Source organism: Idiotropiscis lumnitzeri, chromosome 7 (assembly GCF_059441095.1).
Source record: "Idiotropiscis lumnitzeri isolate Australia: NSW breed Sydney's pygmy pipehorse chromosome 7, RoL_Ilum_1.0, whole genome shotgun sequence".
In the NCBI taxonomy this organism is placed as follows: domain Eukaryota; kingdom Metazoa; phylum Chordata; class Actinopteri; order Syngnathiformes; family Syngnathidae; genus Idiotropiscis; species Idiotropiscis lumnitzeri.
Window position 1 is genome coordinate 11,182,416 of NC_142397.1, and position 18,383 is coordinate 11,200,798.

General features: G+C 39.6%; 1 protein-coding gene across 1 annotated transcript; it reads right to left on the minus strand.

Moving 5' to 3' along the window:
* Positions 1-704: 704 nt before the first annotated feature.
* On the minus strand, positions 705-18,090 carry LOC148333548 (mitochondrial intermediate peptidase-like). Its single transcript, XM_088299906.1, has 20 exons — positions 17,791-18,090; positions 17,468-17,721; positions 16,566-16,739; positions 16,262-16,350; positions 16,096-16,182; positions 15,463-15,526; positions 15,193-15,375; positions 14,038-14,194; positions 13,644-13,692; positions 12,723-12,783; positions 12,586-12,638; positions 11,885-12,038; positions 11,716-11,793; positions 11,127-11,334; positions 10,557-10,666; positions 10,370-10,444; positions 9,994-10,110; positions 6,408-6,529; positions 6,259-6,332; positions 705-1,352 (listed from the first exon to the last, which is right to left on the minus strand). The coding sequence occupies exons 2-20, from the start codon at positions 17,612-17,614 to the stop codon at positions 1,252-1,254; spliced, it is 2,103 nt and encodes a 700-aa protein (XP_088156032.1). The 5' UTR covers positions 17,615-17,721; positions 17,791-18,090; the 3' UTR covers positions 705-1,251.
* Positions 18,091-18,383: the final 293 nt, after the last annotated feature.

Below are 18,383 nucleotides of genomic sequence, written 5' to 3' on the forward strand. Positions count from 1 at the left end.
TCTTGAAAATGGTGTATGTGGATCAGGGTGATCCAAATCAATAATGCTTTAAAAAAAAAAAGGAAATCCTGATGCTGGATGGCTTTTTCCATTTTGATCCAGATTCCATTTTTTTGACCAACTGGCCCCATGAGCTCATTTTTCGGCTTAGGTGAATCATTCTTGGAGCTCACATCATCAAATAATTCTTTTAAATACGGCAATAAATAGGAAATATCTTGCTTCAATAAACTTCAAAGCAGTTCCAAGTTATTTATACGTGATTTCTTCCTACTGCTGGTAATCGGAGCAGCCTGTCTGCTGACCGCCACCTTTAGTAAAGGCTTTATGCCGCCTGCCTGCGGTGCATACTAGAATCGAGTGATGACGGGGTGTCAACCGTTGCAGGAAGTAGTGGCAGCATCACCTCAGGTGCTAAAGACCGGATGAAAGTGATAATATGAACTACTTGTAAAGCAAGCACAGGCTCACATGTCTGTGTGTTGCTTTAGCATCAGTTACTAATATTACAGGACGGCTGGTAAAGGGATGCAGGTGTCATGGGGATTTCCAACTATCTCTAGCCGGGGAACCAAATACAACTCGATGGCATTTGATCCAGCCGGCCCTTCCCAAACACATTGTCTCAGTAGACTGTATAATAATAAACATCGTTTGATCTATTTATTATGTTTTCATAAGGAGTATTAAAGGTGGCAAAAATGTGAGTGCTTAGCCATCTCTGCTTTTAATGTTCTGAAGTACGAGTACACATTTATGTACAGATATTTTTCTAAATTCTGGTAGAAGTAGAAATGTTTCTCAAGTGGACACAATAAAGAAAAAAATTCACGCTTGTGAGAAATTTTGTAATTTCAATGGCAAACTAAGAAAATATAAATTTGGTTAATACTGCAACATGTAGCGCTTGCTTGCTTTCCTCCTTTATCCCAAAACATGCTTTTTAGGTTAAACGGTCTAAATTGTTCATAAGTATGAATGGTTGGCTGTCCATATGTACCTTGTGATTGCCTAAAGATCGACCCAGGGTGTAGTCTTAACCAAGTCAGGGATAGGCTCGACCTCACCCATGACCCCCATGAGAAAAAGCAATATACAAAATGGATGGATATAACATGAAAAATGTAGTCAACATATAAAGTTGTTGTTTAATAATTACAGATTAGGTAAGAAGGCTTTGCCTGTATCCCTAACATAATGTGGTACACATAGATTTTGTCACATTAAAAAAAAAAGAAAAGAAAACCCGTTTCAGCTCTCTGAGTCCATGATGAACGTCTCAAAGTTTGGTTGGAGCTCTGACACAAGGGCCTCCACCAAGTCCTCGATGGTGGGCCGCCTTTGAAGCATACCTGTGACACAAAAACAAAGGTTATTGGGGGATTTTTTTAATGTAATTATTTTTGATACATTTAGTTTGTATCAAATACAGTAAAAGCAGCCACAAACAATATTGACATTTTGGGACATTTTCACTTTGGGATGTACTCACTTTTGTTGCTTATCACGAGGCGAATGTTAAAGTACAGAGTAAACACGAGTACGCTGCGCGTTTTGTACATGTGTACGTGAACTCATGCGTGGAAGTCTTCCGTTTGCTGGCTTTGCACTTCAGTAGGACGCTCACTTTGAAGTTGCTTCATTTGCCCCTGCGGGCCTGCCAATTTAAATAGTCGTTCTCTCTGCACCAATACCCTGACTGGGTTTCCTGCAATGGTGTGTGTGCGTGTGTGCGTCTGTGTCTGTGTCTCTCTCTCTCTCTCTCGCTCTTGCTCTCTCTCACACACCACACACACACACATGCTCACGCACACACAAATAACCCACTCACCCACACGACACACGCACACCTGCACAGGCACGCATGACTAGAGATGCAAAAAGGTTCATATGTTGAACACACACACGAACATGCACGTACATACACGCACTGGAGTGTATCACAGAAGCTGAAACTAGTTATGTGTCCTGTTACGGCGCCGCCACCCCACCCTGCCCTCTGGCTACAAGACGATACACAATGCCGGGGTCCCTGACGTGACGGCATGGGCCCAGCTCCCGGGGGGCTGGATCCATCCACCCAACCGCAAGTCAGCCACATGAAAGCATCAATTCCATTAAAAATGACATTGCTTGCTATCAATTGCCACCAATGACCTCCGTTGAAAAAAAAAGACCAAATTGATCCAACACAAGGACAGTTATTTAAATTGGCATTTTCCATCCATACATTTTCTATAGTCTTTATACTTGGGTTTGCCGCTGAGTTACAGCATATTCTGACTGACGAGGTGCTGGTGATCATTTGTCAGGAAATATTTTAGCCTCATGATGTCAAAATGTGAACAGAACGATGAAGAAGATTGGTATATATATATTCCATTCAACTTCCACCATTACAAAAACAGCTGCCCGAAGACAAATTGAAATCTCTTTTCACGAGATTGTATATCAGTGCATATTTTACAGTCCTCTCAAAATAACAACATAGACACTGTTGTCTAAAAGTCACGACACCCATAAGTAAAAATTTCAAATTTAGACCCATAGTGTCAATACTGTGCAAGGCCAAAATGCTTTTCCAGCACCCTCCTGGGCATGGTCTTCACAGGTAGCCATTGAAATCCTCTTGCACTCTTCCATGACTGAGTGAACGATAAGAGAACTTGCGCTACTTTCCATTTGAAGATGTCCCACACATGCTCAATAGTGTTTAGGTCTGGAAACATGCTTGGCCAGTCAATCACCTTTACCCTCAGCTCTGTTAGTAAGGCAGTAGCTGTTTTGGTGATGTTTGTCCTGGAGTAAGGGGGTCGTGCTGGGCGTTAGCATGTCGCAATACATGGTGCCATTCATGGTTCATTGAATGGTCGCTCCCCAGTGCCGACAGCACCTATGTAGCACCAGACCAAGACACTCCGACACCAGTCACATGCATGCCAGCAGAGGCCTCGCTGTCTCTGACCTCCCACCACTAAGATATACTATATGAGATCATGTTAAAAGCCAAAAGAGCGTCAATCAATTAATTGTGAGGTCGATTCCATTACATTCATGTCAACGTATGGACAAAACAGACAGAATTCTTTAAAGGACTTCTGATCAAGCCTTTGGACGGAATCTCAGACGAGACGTTCAATAACACGCTGCTTTGAGCGAAACCTTTCTCAGCCCAGCTCGCTGGGAGAGTTTGAAGGAGAATGCCAAGATAACCTCGGAGCCATAACAACACTCAGCAAGATCTGATTGGATTGTTGAGGGGAAAGCAAAAGGGTGTGGTGGGGAAAAGAGACAAAACAAGAGAACAATCAGTTCAAAGTAAGAGAATAGTTGAGCAATATGGAGCCTTTAAATAAAAAAATGCACAACACACACCTGCCTCAAGCCAATGCATGCGCACAAAGTGTTTCGCTCTGCGTCACAGAGCTGCAAATCTCATTTCTCTCACTGCTGAGAAAAGCTGAAGACGAACTGAGCTGGTTCCAGCTCATGGCAACCAGAGGATGTTTTAAATGATGAAACTGCATTTCAGTTTTACTAGCACGCGTGCTTAGACGGCCTGTTTATTTACTTGAAAGGGTGGTGGGAGATGGCTATCGAGTCCAGTGACGACCTATGTGACCGCCTAACAGCTCTGAGCCCGTCATAATGAGTTCTCTGGGGACAAAAAGCTGGAGAGACACTTGTAAATTGCTTTGAAATATCTTAGATACGACCAAGAAACAGTTTGGCCACCGGGAGGAAATTTCTGAGGAGTTTCATTCTTTAGGAAACAATATAATTGAGGGTTGTAATGTAAAGGATGGACCCATTCAGTGCAGAACTCCACCAACCCGTTTACTGCCCTATATACTGTATGAAAATTGTGTCCAGTCAATGTGAATGCTTTGCTGAACCTGGCTATAGATCCCAGCCCTCTGGGCTTGGCTGCGTTCCTGTTCTTTCTTAACTTTAATTGGAGGCATTTTGGGCCTTGCAACTTGGAGAGTAAACCATATGCGTTTACACCTTTAAAAAGTATGTTAACCTCAGCATGCCGTAACTTGAGCTATAGCCTCAATGTCTCTGTAGTTTGATGTTTTATAGGTTGAACAGAATTGAAATTCAAAGCGGGACAACAGAGATTGAGTCAGCCCATTTCAACATTTCTGCTGATTGAGCTGCCTGAGTGAAAATATGTGATACATGTCAAGATGCAAGACATTACACCTCCGTCCAACCTGCAGGCAGGCTGACGAGAACACTGTTTGGGTGGTTAATTGGAGGCACTTTAAATGTGCCGACTTGTGTGCGCTGACTTATTTAACATGAGGTTGATGTCATTCTTCATTCTGAACGCAGCCATATCTGCAGTTTTAAGAAGATTTGTACACTTCTTACTCTTATTTTTCCATCGCAAACAGATTTCTTTTTTTCCAATTGAGTTGTACAGCTTCCAGGTCACATTAATGATTTTTTTTCTTGAAATGATTTATCTAAATTTTATTATTTGACATTTGTATGCTCTTTTGATCCACTTTCTGAACTCACTGGTCAAGACAATGAGAACGGACCGAGGACATATAAAGGGGCTCTGTGTGGCCACAGAAAAAGGTCAGTTTAACCGCTCGATCACCTTTTTAGTTCCTCTTCACCCCCCCCTCACGTTGTCTACATGCCTCTCTGAAGGTTTGAATTTCAATCCTGTCTCTGGTAGAAAACAGCCGGCAGCATGCAGGACTGAGAACTGTGCACTCCATGGTATACCCTCTCTGCCGCTTAGCTGGAGGGAAAGTTACACACCTCGATTTACAAGGGCCTTTGTTTGAAAGGATTGTGTGGATCTGGATTGTGTATCCTTCCTCCAGTCTCCAGTGGCCTTTGTATTTGTCTCAAAAAGTTACTTTGTCAATCTCCCATAGAAAACTCCTGACACTGGAAATAAACCGCTCTAACCTTACTGTGCACGACAAAATAGTTCAACACAAAAAATGACAAATGATGGTGACAATTCCGCTCCACAGAATGAAAGAAGCAAATTAATCAATGCTACCAATATCTTAATACAGCTGTTGGACTTTGATTAGATTTCCCTGTAGGATTCTGACCTCCAAATAGCTTCCCCAAAAACAAACAATCAAAACATAAAACAGCAGCGCTAGTAATAACAATCAACAAGATGGCCCGGTTGCAGCTGGGAGTGGGGCACAGTGGGAGGAGAAGACCGTTGGGGAAAGATTTAAAGTAACACTCCCAAGTGTCTGCTGATGTTTCTGTTCTTAACTCCCTACCCACCTTCTCCTTTGGAGTGTTGTCCTGACACGCCACAGCCAGAGGATGTGAGAAATGAGCCATTCACACTCATATGGAAAAAAAAAATATATACATATATATAGGTACTGTAATATGTATGCCCGGCCAGTAGTTGACGTACAACAATATTGCAAAAAAAAAAACCATTGACCATTGTTTTCATACAGGTTATCCATTACCATAAAGTTGAAGAATTTAATTGTGCAACAGAATTTATTTGGGAAATTGGGAGTGTTTGTTGCTAGGTGCTATTCAACTTCCCGAACGTCCCGTAATGACACGCCAAAATGCTGCAGGTGTGTCATTGTATAAATGCAAATTTCTCATACAACAACAAAACAAATATATCTCCTGCTTCTTCCTCTTTAAAACAAAAGTGTTGAATATGCTGACCTAAGCCACACTGGATTTACCAGCTGTGATTATACAGGCGGTTGTCACAGACTGGAGTGACTCAAGATCATTTAAGTGCTCTATATAATCATCAGTTGTGAACCGACAACAAATCTCCTGTAAACTAAGTTGACAAGGTGTGCTGAACTGCAAAAGACAGAGCGGAGCGCAGCATGCCAAAACATCTGTAAATGTCTCAAACTAAAGTCTAACAGTCATGCAGATTAAGATACCTGTACACCAGAATTTGGAGAAGTTTTGGAAAAAGACCCATGGAAATGGGCTTTTTTTTTTTTTTTTTTTTTTTTTAACTCATTCATTACCATTGACGGATAAAGACGTCAAAGATCCTTTATTTATTTTTTTTTTTAATCGGCTGGTAGTGAATGAGTTAAATAAATCAACCACCCAGAAAAATCTGGAGTGGTAACTGTAGCTGTACGCCTGAAGTCAATTGCCTAATTAGTTTGGGAATACTGTAAAGAACTACAGATGGATCACAGTGTCCATGTTGACTTAATCTCATTGGAAAGGCGGGTCACCCTGATTTATCTGAGACTGAGTTTGTGTTACCTTCCACCATCAACATGGGCTCCTTGGCTCCTCCATGGGTTAACATCTCGCGCCGGTAACGCTCACCCATGTCCCTGACACATGGGAGAGTTGATGAGGCGTTAGTTATCACTCAAGTGGTGTTTTAATGGAAAAAAAGGTCATCTCACCTGTTTAAAGGATCCTGAAGGAAGCACTGCTTCCACACCATAGAGGCCACAGCTCTGGACATGAGGTAAGAATAGTATTTGGCTCCATAACCGATGAGATGGCTAAATCTGAGCTGCCAAGCCTGTGAATAGACATCATAACATATTAGTAGAAGGACTTTTTGAGGGGAAATAAAGCAAATGCGTGAGAAGCACCACTGAAGAGACAGTGATGGAATGAAAAAGTGGAGATGTCATTCTCATTTTATGAAGCTATTTCCACCGTCTTTATTGCTATCATTATATTTTTCACTTTTCCGCCAATAAACCTGACAAAATATCAAAACACAAGCAGTGAGCTCCTATTTCAAAGGACCAAAAGAGTAAACGGGTTCCTCACATCTATTATGTGTGCAGATGCCCCGGGGTCCTTTTCCACGACCTTGAAGACGTTTTCTTATAGTCTCAACTAATTGCCGGACTTACTGGGGAATTCAGGAAATTGGTAAAAGATAGCAGCTGCCATAGTTGAGAAATAAAAGACGGCAGACCACCCACCAATCATAATTGACAGTTGTTTCGTTCAAAAGGTCTTCCATTTGTAAAATATTAAACATGTATTGAATATGAGAATTGCTTCGATACTGCTACGGAGGAAAAAAAAACAGGTTTTATGGTCAAAACATGACATTGCACATATGTGTTGTCAGCTTACCAGATGAAAATACAAAGTGTGAAGTCCCAGAATGCTTCACTTGAAGCTGTAAACAAATTACTGTAGTTCCCTTTTCTTTTGTGCTTCATAGTTTTAAAGTTGTTTGTTATGTGTCTTTATCTAGGAATAGGGTCTCCTCTTTTATTTTATTATTTGCTAATCACGAGCTTTGCTCCACATATATACGCGTGAGGGAACACAATCATTGAAAAATACGATTGTATAATTTGTGTGAATTCAACAATGTAGCAATTGTTTTTGTAAAGCAGCAGATTTAAAAGAAATCAACGGTTTTAGGCTGAAATGTAGGTGTGTGTGAAACCGAAGATGAGGGGGTCCTTGTGAGACATAAGAGTCTGGTCCAAGCGATGCACGGCAACCGTCTACAGACTTGTCTTGGCAAAACAAATAACCAGAGAGACTCTGCAGCTCAGAAAATCACGAGCAAAGCAAAATGTGACCCAGTTTGCTATGTCAGCCAAAATGCAGTAGTGCCAAAGGCAACTGTAGCTAGAAGTCTGCTTGTGCAGTCTAAAACTTCATCAATACAGTTTCGAAAGCGCTTATCCTGTTGATGATCATGGCTTTGTATATAGTGGAGACTACAGCTCTCAGGCTGAAAGCTGGACTATATTCAGAATTGAGAAAAAAGACAATGAAATCACAAAAGTGAAAAAGAATCCCAGAATTGTTTTAATTCACCTTCTCAATTGCCATCTGTTAGTTTCATTCCGACTGGAGAGCTGAGCAAGATTTTGTTTTGTACTTTTTATTGGGGGAAATCCAACTGCCCCAAAGAGTGATGTGTAAAACAATACCCGTGTCCAGTCACGTGTGTAAACTGCAGTTGGAATTGAGGGAAAAAAAGTCACCAAACTCTCTTATGATTCATATGATTGTGCAATAAGATTTGCTTTTTTTGTCTGAGGTCTGTCAAGAGTGGATCTGTCCCTATTATATGAAACTGTGATTTTAATTGTGTTTGTACAGCAAATACTTGTTGCTTTGGCATCCACACACGGAGTCAAAGATTAGCATAAACTCTTGCCTGCTGCTGTTTATATCCAAATATTATCCTCAACTAAAGAGCTGACCATGTGGTCCGTGTTACTCACAGCTGATCGCCCCGCTCCTCAAAGAGCCAGGAAATGATAGCACCACTTGGTAAACTACACTCACGCACGCACGCACAAGACAGAATGTTTAGAATCTGTCTCCCTATAACCCATTAGCCACTCTAATGTTTACTTGGCTTAGGATACCATTCCTACGTGTATCTACGAAGATAGGTTAATATAAGTTGCCAAGAAACGTGTTATCGGAAATCCCAAAATCTGCTTTCACTTTCTGTGTTCTCATCTAGTAGTGAGTGTGCATTTGGGGGAGTTTCTTTTAAGACCTACTTTTTAGGTGGTACACCGGTTTCCAATTAACCTGTGCACCTGCGGAATTTTCCAAAGAGGTTTTTTTTTTTTTTTTTGTATTCCGCAACCTTCCCAGTCTTTTGATGCACCTGTCCCAGCTTTTATGGAATGGGCTGCAGGCATCAAATTAAAAATGAGAGTATATTTGCTGCTTGAAAAAAAAAAAAAAACTTTCATCAGTGTGAACATTGGACATCTTGTCCCGGTAGCTTATTCAACTGAATATAGGTTTTAAATGATTAAATGCGCTATATAAATAAATTATAATAAATATTAAAAATAATTGTATTCTGCTTTCATTTGTTTTACACAGTGTCCCAATTTAATTGGAGAAGAAGTTACATTTGTTTTTGTAATGGAAATGAGCACATTAAAAGATTGGATTTAACAAAAAAATCCAAATTTGGCCTCATGTCCTGCAGTGTGAATAGGCTCTGAATACGATTCAACCAAGTTTACTGGTCTCTGCTGCGTGTTGCAACGGCATCCTCTATACGTCAGGTTTTTATAAGATATCAAAGCAGTGGAATGCATTATATTATTGCTTTCCCGGTTAAGCATCCAAACTGACGGTGGCCCACCTGCAAACCACACTGACCCCATCCTTGGGAGTGAGGCACAGCAATCACACATAGAAGCTCAAACTGGGAAAAAAATCCTGCTGAGGCTGGCTGCTGAGGTAAATGTCTGCTAGAGCTTTCAGTGAACGTTGAAAAGCGGGAAACAACCTTCCATTATCTGAGCAGCTTATCCTCATATTACTATAAAAATAAACTCTATCTGAGGAGGTAGCATTTGGAAAAAGAAGGGAGGCACACCGACGCACGGGTGAAGAAATACTGACTCGACACTAAAATCTGGGCATAGATACAGCATTACTTTTATCTCTTTTCATAATACAAATAATTATAGCTCAGAGCAAATGCTCAATGACGGCTATTCCGTGTCTCCATTATGACTTGTTTTGGATTCCCTTCTCCCTCCTGGCCTCTTCTCCTTGCCTGCAGCAGTAAATATGGGAGGAAACTCAGTTTTTTTTTTTTTTTTTTTTTTTTTTTATTAAAAAGAACTAGATGAACAGTTTGAAATTCTCAAGGGAGAGCTCATTCAAAGAGGACCTGTTTTGTGGTTTTACCAGATCTAAAAATAACACTAATAATAATGATGGTAATAAAAAAAAGTCTTTAATCTTTTAAACGGTGCAGGGCTAAAGAAAAGAGTATTGGGCCACATTGCCAATGGACTATATGTACGACAGCAACTTATGCATTTCCAGGGCAAAGGTCAGACGGATTACTTTCTTCTGGTCTTTATTTCTTTCAAGCTACTGGGACGCCCTCTGCTGGTCATTATGTTAAACGATTCGACTCAGCTTTTGACTTGAACATGTTTGAGATGGGAAGTCTATGCGTTTGGCGAGAAAATGTCACTATGGCAACATCAATAGCAATATCAAATGGAAACGTACTGTATTGGGTGTGTAAGGCAAGCCGTAGAACTTCTGCTGCATCTCCTTCAAGATTTCAGTGGTGGAGTGATTTTGTGGTTCGCCATGGTAAATCTGGTCCAGTGCAGCATAGAAAATCTGCCCAGGGACAAGAGATAACGTGAAACAAGAAACAAAAATATTGCTCTGTATATATCACTTATATATCACAATCCTCTGTATTAAGTACAGAGGATTGTGATATAATCTGGGCACCCCACACACAATAAGAACAAAACAGTTAAATGCCTGATGTTTTATTTTTATGTGTGAGGTCTGCCAAAGATAAAAAATCTTTTAAGATTCAAAAGATCTTGGATATAGGTGGTTTTGCCTGGAATTGTTTGTTTTATGGTACCTGCAGCTGGGTGTCTGCAGCACCGCACACCTTCTTGGATTCACATAGACGAGTCACCATACTCTCAGGCAGAGGCTAACGAGATATTGAAACACAGTTCAACATTAATTGAATGCATACAGTACGTCTTGAAATATTTCTTAACACTTTTAAGATCTTGTTCTTTGTCCATACGTTTGAAGTGTACCTGTCCAGTTTCATAATGACGTGCAAACTGGCTGACGACTCGATAGTCGGCGGCAAAGTACTCCATGAGGATGGAGGGCACCTCAGCAAAATCTGTCGCACATCTTGTTCCTGGAGGTTCGGAAAAAAAAAAAAAAGTAGTAAAAAGTCAAGAAAAAAAGGATTAAAATCTTCATTCATTATATAATGATACAAGAGCATTGACTGGTTTACCCCCGCTTTTCATGGAAAACGCATATGGGAATTTTATCAGGGTTATGTTATTTTTATTTTCTTTTAATATATTTTTTGGGACTTATTTTTTTTTTGTTTTCTTCAAATGCATTTAAATTTTTGCTATTCACGTGTCGGCCCCGGTTCCTATCACTCTATATGGTAATCGACAATAACGATTAAAAAAAACTCTCTCAAATTAATACTTCTTCGTGCCAGTCAAAACCTTTTAAATGAAGAACCTTTCCAATAGCTTTAAGATCCTATTTGATAATATTAAAGGTTTTCTACTTCTGCGGCTGCTCGTACTGTAAAAAGCCTAAAAACGGGGTTTTAACATTGCACCTGATGAGGTCACCTGTAACATGTTGGTAACGAGTGCGTCCCAGCATTGAATGCATGGCGTGGCCCATCTCGTGGAAGAGGTTCTCCATCATGCCGGGGGATAACAGGGTGGGGGCACTTCTGGTGGGATGGGGCAGGCTCAGCATCAGAACCACGACAGGCAGCTGGTACTGACTTGTTTCCTGGCACCAGCGACCACCCCGGATTGTGAAGTGACAGTCCTATGTGGGGGAAGATGAATGAGGGCAACCATGCTTGTTTCGTAATCTTTGAGGACCACAAAAATATAAAAGCACTTTACAAGTGAAAGCCCATTTACATTTTTTTTTTTTTTGCAAGATGATAGGAATGTATCATTTTGGATTCTGGGGTGGGATTGAGGGCTACTGTTTTAATAAAAAAGCAAACAACAAAAGTGAACGTGTCTGTTAGCTATTTTCTCTAAGAGACATTCGTGGATGTTTGTATTATACAGACAAAACTCTACCAATCGCATCTTGACATGGGTGTAAGGGTTCCATTGTGTTCTTTTGTGATGGACGTAATGACACAGTAGGAATACGCAGCAGAAGAAACAAAGAGACTGACATGCGTATGCTCACCTGATGAGGTTTGTCTTGCCGATGGAAAAAGTCGCAGTAGATATATCCAAGTAATCCTTCTGTTTCATGAACGACAGCCTGGAAACGCACACAAACACAAGGAAAATTAAAACCTGCAGTTTATTCAAACATCAGGCAACAAAATGTCATTAGCACACAGACGACATACCAATTTGCGCACATCATCACTCCACACCTCTCCAGCGCTAGGGTGTTCAGACATGAGGGAGACACCGTAGAGCCGAGAGAATACAATGTTCAAACCCTCCATGCAGGCCCCCAGAGAAAAGTAGGGGCTGTAGAGACTCGGTTCGATGTTGTACCTGAATCATGACCAAAAAACACACGAGAAGAAAAACACAGATCTAAGAATGACTAAAGTTGTCATCTCGCACATGGAGTAGAGAGCAACAAAATTCATTGAGTCTCAACTCGTTCAAATGGAACGGAAAGCCTGGCGAGTCGCAATAGTCAGTGCCCCCAGTTCAATGTTATGTTATGATGTCTTGAAGTTGGAAAAGAATCTAATCAATGAATACATCTTTCAGTGCAATTGAAACGGAGCTTTATAAATTTGGTTAACAGCACAATTTTAAATTCAGTTCTTCTTGTATTAGTGTATTGAATGAGATATATAAGTGAGCTAAAATAGAAAGGCTGCATTTCAAGCTTATTTGACCATAACCCATTTGCATTAGAGAAATTCAGACATGGACAGACTTTTTTTTATGTGGTCTTGAAAATGTTCAGGTTCCAAACATCATTAATGGATGAAAAGGGAGCTCAAGAGAAATATTTCCAGTGCAACTGAAACAAACTAAAACAATCCACACAAAGGAGAGAGCCAGATCACAAAAAACATTGCCGAACCTTTCAGCACGCAAGATTCCACTGAGGAAGGGGTGATCCCACGGCATGAGCTCCTGTGTCAAAACAACATTTTGAGTTCTCGTTGATGACAGATATTTTACCATAGAATACAACTGTAATGGCAACACGTTACTCACAGAATGCCGAGGGTTGAGTTTTTTCTTCATGTCACGCATCATCTTAAAGTCCTTTGCTGTTCTGTGACATTGGGTGGAAAAGACCAAATGAAAGTCAGAAGCTGAATGACTGAAGGCTGTCTGTGACTTCACTCATATTGGGTAGGAAGGGATGCAAGATACATTTGGATAAAAGATCATTACGTTTTTTTTCACTTCATAAGTAACAGATTAATATAAAATAAATTGGCTGGGAAACCTACACTCACCAGCCTCAGCGCAACGGTGTGTACGTACGTACGAAGGTAGTTTTGATTGACAGAATTGACAGATATATTAATTTAATGCAGTCTTGGTTTGTAGTGATGTAGAAGCACAGAACATCATAATGAGAACTGTTTATGGAATATTTTGTTGTTGAATGACTGTCTCTCTCTCTGTCAGCCTCAAAATAAATGGTGCGTTATCTTTGTAAAGAATGTTTAAATGTTTAGAGTTTGTGCACTAATTAAGTATCTGTTGAGCATTTGTCAACAAGTGGACAAAACAATTGAAATCAATTATAGTTAAAGATAAATACAATGGCACCTAACAAACTCGAGTCAGCACCTATTCACAAATTGATTTTTCAATGTATTTTTGTGGGAGAGGGGGCAGCCCCTGTTTTTCGTGGTAAACGCTAATTGGCGGTTGATACGTTTTTTTTTCAGTATTTAATGGGGTTAATTTTTTTTTCTTTTTTTGTGAAGCTCTTTGAGTACTTTAGGTCGAAAAGTGCTATACAAGTGACAGCCCATTTACCATCAATTAAAGACAGATTCTACGCTATTTCCAGGCCGGCCCCGTCCCTATTCACTGCAAATAGTGGGGGTCCACAGTACATTATATGTAAATATGATAAACGATATTAATGTTTCAATAGTTTCTTTCTTTTAACTGTACCTGTCTGACAGCCTGTCTGTTAACAGCTGAAGAAATCTCATCACCGTTTCTGCAATATGCAAAAATACAAGCAGCACACATTAACAAATACATAATCATCATAACCAAAATACTAGTGGAGCTGGTATATATGAAGACAGTTACATAGAATTAAAGTTATTTCTTTGGTAGGAGCACAGTGGCCCCCTAACCAAAAATTACACCTAATAGTTACACATGCATAAGCAGATGAAAAATTTGTTACACTGTCTTATGTTACTTATCATATTATGACTGTAAACCCCGTCACTGTAAAGTCATTCCCCTGCTCTCGTCACAAAAAAAACAAGCCTCTTCCTACAGGCGTAAACGATTTATTGTTACTCCTACTAACAGTACTGGCATATAACTAAACCTGGTGTTGCTGCCATCGTTCCCTTCAAGGCTCTGTGGGCATAGGACTCGTATCCCACCAGCGTGGCCAACTTGTGTCTGCATCTTAGGAGCTGGTCCAGACACTCCATTAGATCTCCATTTGGATACAGGTAAATCCTGTAGGCGATTTCTCGTACCTACAAATGTGAAATAGTGACAAAAGACATTATTAAGACAAGTGTCAACACAAACAAATGACTTTCCCATAGTTAACACCAGAAACAGCAGCCTAAAACAGAATCAAAAGCAATATTAATAGAAAAAGGGAATTAAAGTTCCTTTATCTGGAATCATTAACCACAGAAACACACATAAAGCCAAATTAATAACTAATAACATAGGTAAAATAGTCCAATGTGGTCTTTAACAATGCATTACAACTGGTTCAAACCAGCGACATATTTTCCTCTGAATAGTTTGGTTAAATTCAACAACTTCACAACTCCAGTGGGGCTCAACTTTCCATTGTGCTTGCCTGCATTGTTAAATTGGTATGCTTACTCTCACTAATGCACTTTTAAGCAGATAATTTTTAAGATAATTTTCATTGCTATGGCAAAATTCAATAAAAAGGCCCGGCACAACAACCAGGCCACAAGTTTGAGGCGCACTGAAGACCAAAAAAAATGGGAAAAACTGCTGTTCACTTTATATCTCTAACCTGATGTTGTACAGTGGATCCATCTTTTTTAGGAGGTGTGAGTATTTTATGGACTCACGCCAAAGGAAATAAGCATTTACCTACTTTACATGTTCCTTGTTAAAAATAATTCACGATACCGTTCATACTTGAGTGCACCCCAATATGACATTAGTGGCATACTGCTTTTATTTGGTCTACATAATTCCGAAAAGGCAGAACACATTATGGGTTCATTGCATGTGATTTAAAATGAATTTGTATAAAAAAAAAAAAAGCAATTTCAGTGTTGTGTGATTTTGAACGGTTCTGAACATATTAAAGTAAAAAAATATTTTATGATTACAATCAAAATATGTCCATTGTGAAAAAGAAAAATGAAATGGAAAAACATAGCTACATAATCATTCAAATAAAGCCCTTAAAGGGACTTCTTGAATGAGTTATGAAGCAAAGGTGCGTAATGAGTGCAATGTTCGAGTTATGGTTACACACCAAATCATCCGGAGAGTCGGCATGTAATCCTCCAACTTCCACAAAACTTCCTGTGCTTGCAAAGTGCAAGTGGAGATGTTCGGGAATGGCAGACCTGGCGATTCTGTTCGGCATGTGAGAGCCAACCAGAAATTCATTGTTTAAATCCAAGAGCTTCACATGGAGAGCAACCGCCTCCTTCCTCTGTAACGTGAATACAAAGACAAACGTCTGTAATTTCTCTCTAGTGAACAGAGGAGATAATTTGTCCACGTGTAAAAAGTCCCTCACCAGTTTCTCATCGAGATGAATCCCGCTAATTTCAAAGTCAAACATGAATAACTCTGCAACTCTCCTGCAGAGACAGGAATAAAATATTAATCTTCAAATAGGTAAACTGCATTAGGAAATGCACCAAGTCCACAATCTAAGAATGAAGAACAGAAGCATAGAGATACATGAAACTGGTCAACATCCATTTTAAAACAGCAGCCATTTTGGTGTTGCTGAATTCAAAGGTGAATTGGCTCAAGCTTTTGAGACAGTCCGTATTTTTTGTTTTAAAAAAAAGAGCAAATAATATGCAAGTTATGACATTTGTATTGCAATTCATGACATTGGTATTCTTCAGTTTTCTTTCAATTTGATGCAAGATTGCGAAAGATGGCAATCGTTATCACAGAAAGCCTTCTATATGCAAATCATGGTTCATGTGAAAATCAAGTCAACATTCAGAAAATTCTAGCCTAAGTGTTGCAAAATGCCAACAAAAAAGTGAACCAATAACAGTGTTAAGCAACCCTTTTGATACTCGCTGAACAATTTTTTTTTTTGGTGATTTCAGAAGCCTATTTTTCATTTTCCCTATTCTGACTTGTACAATTTGAAAGAGCAAATGACTGAAGACGTATTGGGATGGTGCACCTCGTATCTGGGTCCAGCTGAGCCACAAGGTCTGGCCTGTCAAGCAAATTCTTCAAACTGTTGCATAGCTCCACATTGGTGTTCAACCTGAAACATTGTGAGGATGATTTCATAGTCAACTTATGGACAGGTACCGATAGAATGAGATTGTGTATTACTCCCTTACTTCTCCACGACTGTGCCGATCTCAATGCAGGTCTTCTCTGCTGCGTCGCGGTACACTGGGTCAGGATGTGCTACTTTAACAAAATCCGCCTGAAAATGAAGCGACAGATTCACCTGAAAAAACAGCTCAGTAAAATGATGACTAAGCGAGCTTGTGGGATTCTGAAGTTTGGCATGAAAAAAAAAACAGAACCTCTCTCTGAAGTTGTTGGAGTACAACTGAATCTGTAGTGGTCATCCAATTTGGAATGTAACAAAGATTTTTGAGAAGAAAGACACAATCTAGTACTTAGAGCTGAACTTACCAGGTCTGCCACTTTACAAAGACCATCAGAGAGCTGGTCAAAAGCTGTGACAGTCTCAACCCCTGGAGCAGAAGTACATGCTTTTTCAACCAGCAACTGTGTGTTTTTTAGAGCAGTCTTTGTGGCCACTTGGAATCCAGTAGGAGAACTCAGCTCTGGCATTCCAAACAAACCCTACAACAAACATTACAAACAGAATTAGTTACGTTTCAAGAACTTTAACATGATCATGTAAATCTGAAACCCATACCTGTTCTTCCACCCCAAAAATATTTCTCAACTTAAAGTCTCTCCATGTTAGCTCATTCTGTACAAGTAGACCAGGAAGTGCAGCAGACAACAAGAACAACAAACAATTTGCGGAATAACATACCAGTGTGCACCTTTGTTTGCATTTTCTGGTCGACTCCTTAAACATTTTTGCTATGCATTATGACATTACTATTATTTGTGCCCATCTCGTTGTCAAATGTCCAGCACCAAGCTTTCCTCAAATTTCCCTCACACAATATATATATATATATATATATATATATATATGTATATATATATATATATATATATGTATATATATATAATTTTAAAAAACTGTTAAACACATTTTGACTGAATTTGAAAATTTGAGATTTTTTACTGATTGACGTTTGTTATTGTTTCATAAACTTTTGCAATTCTATATTTAGTCAATTTTGAAATGTATTTTAAATGTGTGAAGCCCTTCGTTAGTCCAATTTATGATTTTTTTAAATGACATTCAGAACACAAACAAGTACAGGGTTGAATTCACACAATAGCTCATGAACCTACATGCTGCCTCACATTTACAGAAGACAAAACACAGACTGTACACATTGGTTGGTCTATGAAGGTATCAGAGAAATTCCCAAATAAATAATACTCACCACATTTTTCTCAAACACTTCCACTCTTTTGTGGGGTTTGGCATTGAAAGCTGCCCCAACGGGCGACCATGTAGTGACGTTCTTGCGAAAAGACGTCCACAGACCCCTGTGCTTCACACAGTAAAGCAAACTTTTACTCGCCGACATGTTGGTCTGCCCAGTTGATTGAACAGCCGTCCGTTACTGATGCTTCTTCATGTGCTGGCTGATACTGACAGAGGACATGCTAAGCATAGCTTCGGTGCTAGCTTGATCTGAAAAAGTGAGGCGAATTTAGCGAAATCGCGTGACGTACATAATATGTCTAATAACAATCAATACACCATAAAACGTTGTATTTATCCACAGAAAAGCCAGTCTTAGCCACACGTTATGCTGCTAGGGGTCGTGGACATCAACAAACACTGATGACATGCTGGTCTCATGCACATTTGACGCAATGTGTTGCAGTACGCATTTCTATTAAAAACCTAATATATATATACATTAAAATTCGATTATTAGTAATATGTTGTGTTCTACATTGTTCAATCCAGGTAACGAAACGATATAATTATTTCATGAGCGTTAAAAACGTGTCGAAAGTGTGACAAGCGAAAACGTGATGTCGTCATTTAAATGCGACCATGCGACGACATGCGTCGTTTGTTTCCAAATACAATATTTAATGAGCAATGCAATTACAAAACAGATAAACAGACAGGTCTTAATAGATTCACTGTAGACAAAAAAGAAAACAGAGGGAACAGAGTTATCTAAAAAAACACGTAATAAAAATAAAACAAACGCATATGAAGCAATAATTTTACCAGCTTTCTTCATTTCTTTTGAATTTACAAACCAGAAACCGAACACTGCTCCATAAAACATAACCCGTGGGCAACTGGTATGAGGGGACCGCGCGCCTGTTTTAAAA

Excerpts from the sequence above, each read along its gene's own strand:
- LOC148333548 (XM_088299906.1), bottom strand. The coding sequence starts at position 17,614 with ATGTCGGCGAGTAAAAGTTTGCTTTACTGTGTGAAGCACAGGGGTCTG. Across the intron at positions 12,039-12,585 it reads GGAATCTTGCGTGCTGAAAG|GTACAACATCGAACCGAGTC; the intron begins GTTCGGCAATGT and ends GTCATGATTCAG. Across the intron at positions 10,667-11,126 it reads TCGTTACCAACATGTTACAG|GAACAAGATGTGCGACAGAT; the intron begins GTGACCTCATCA and ends CCGAACCTCCAG.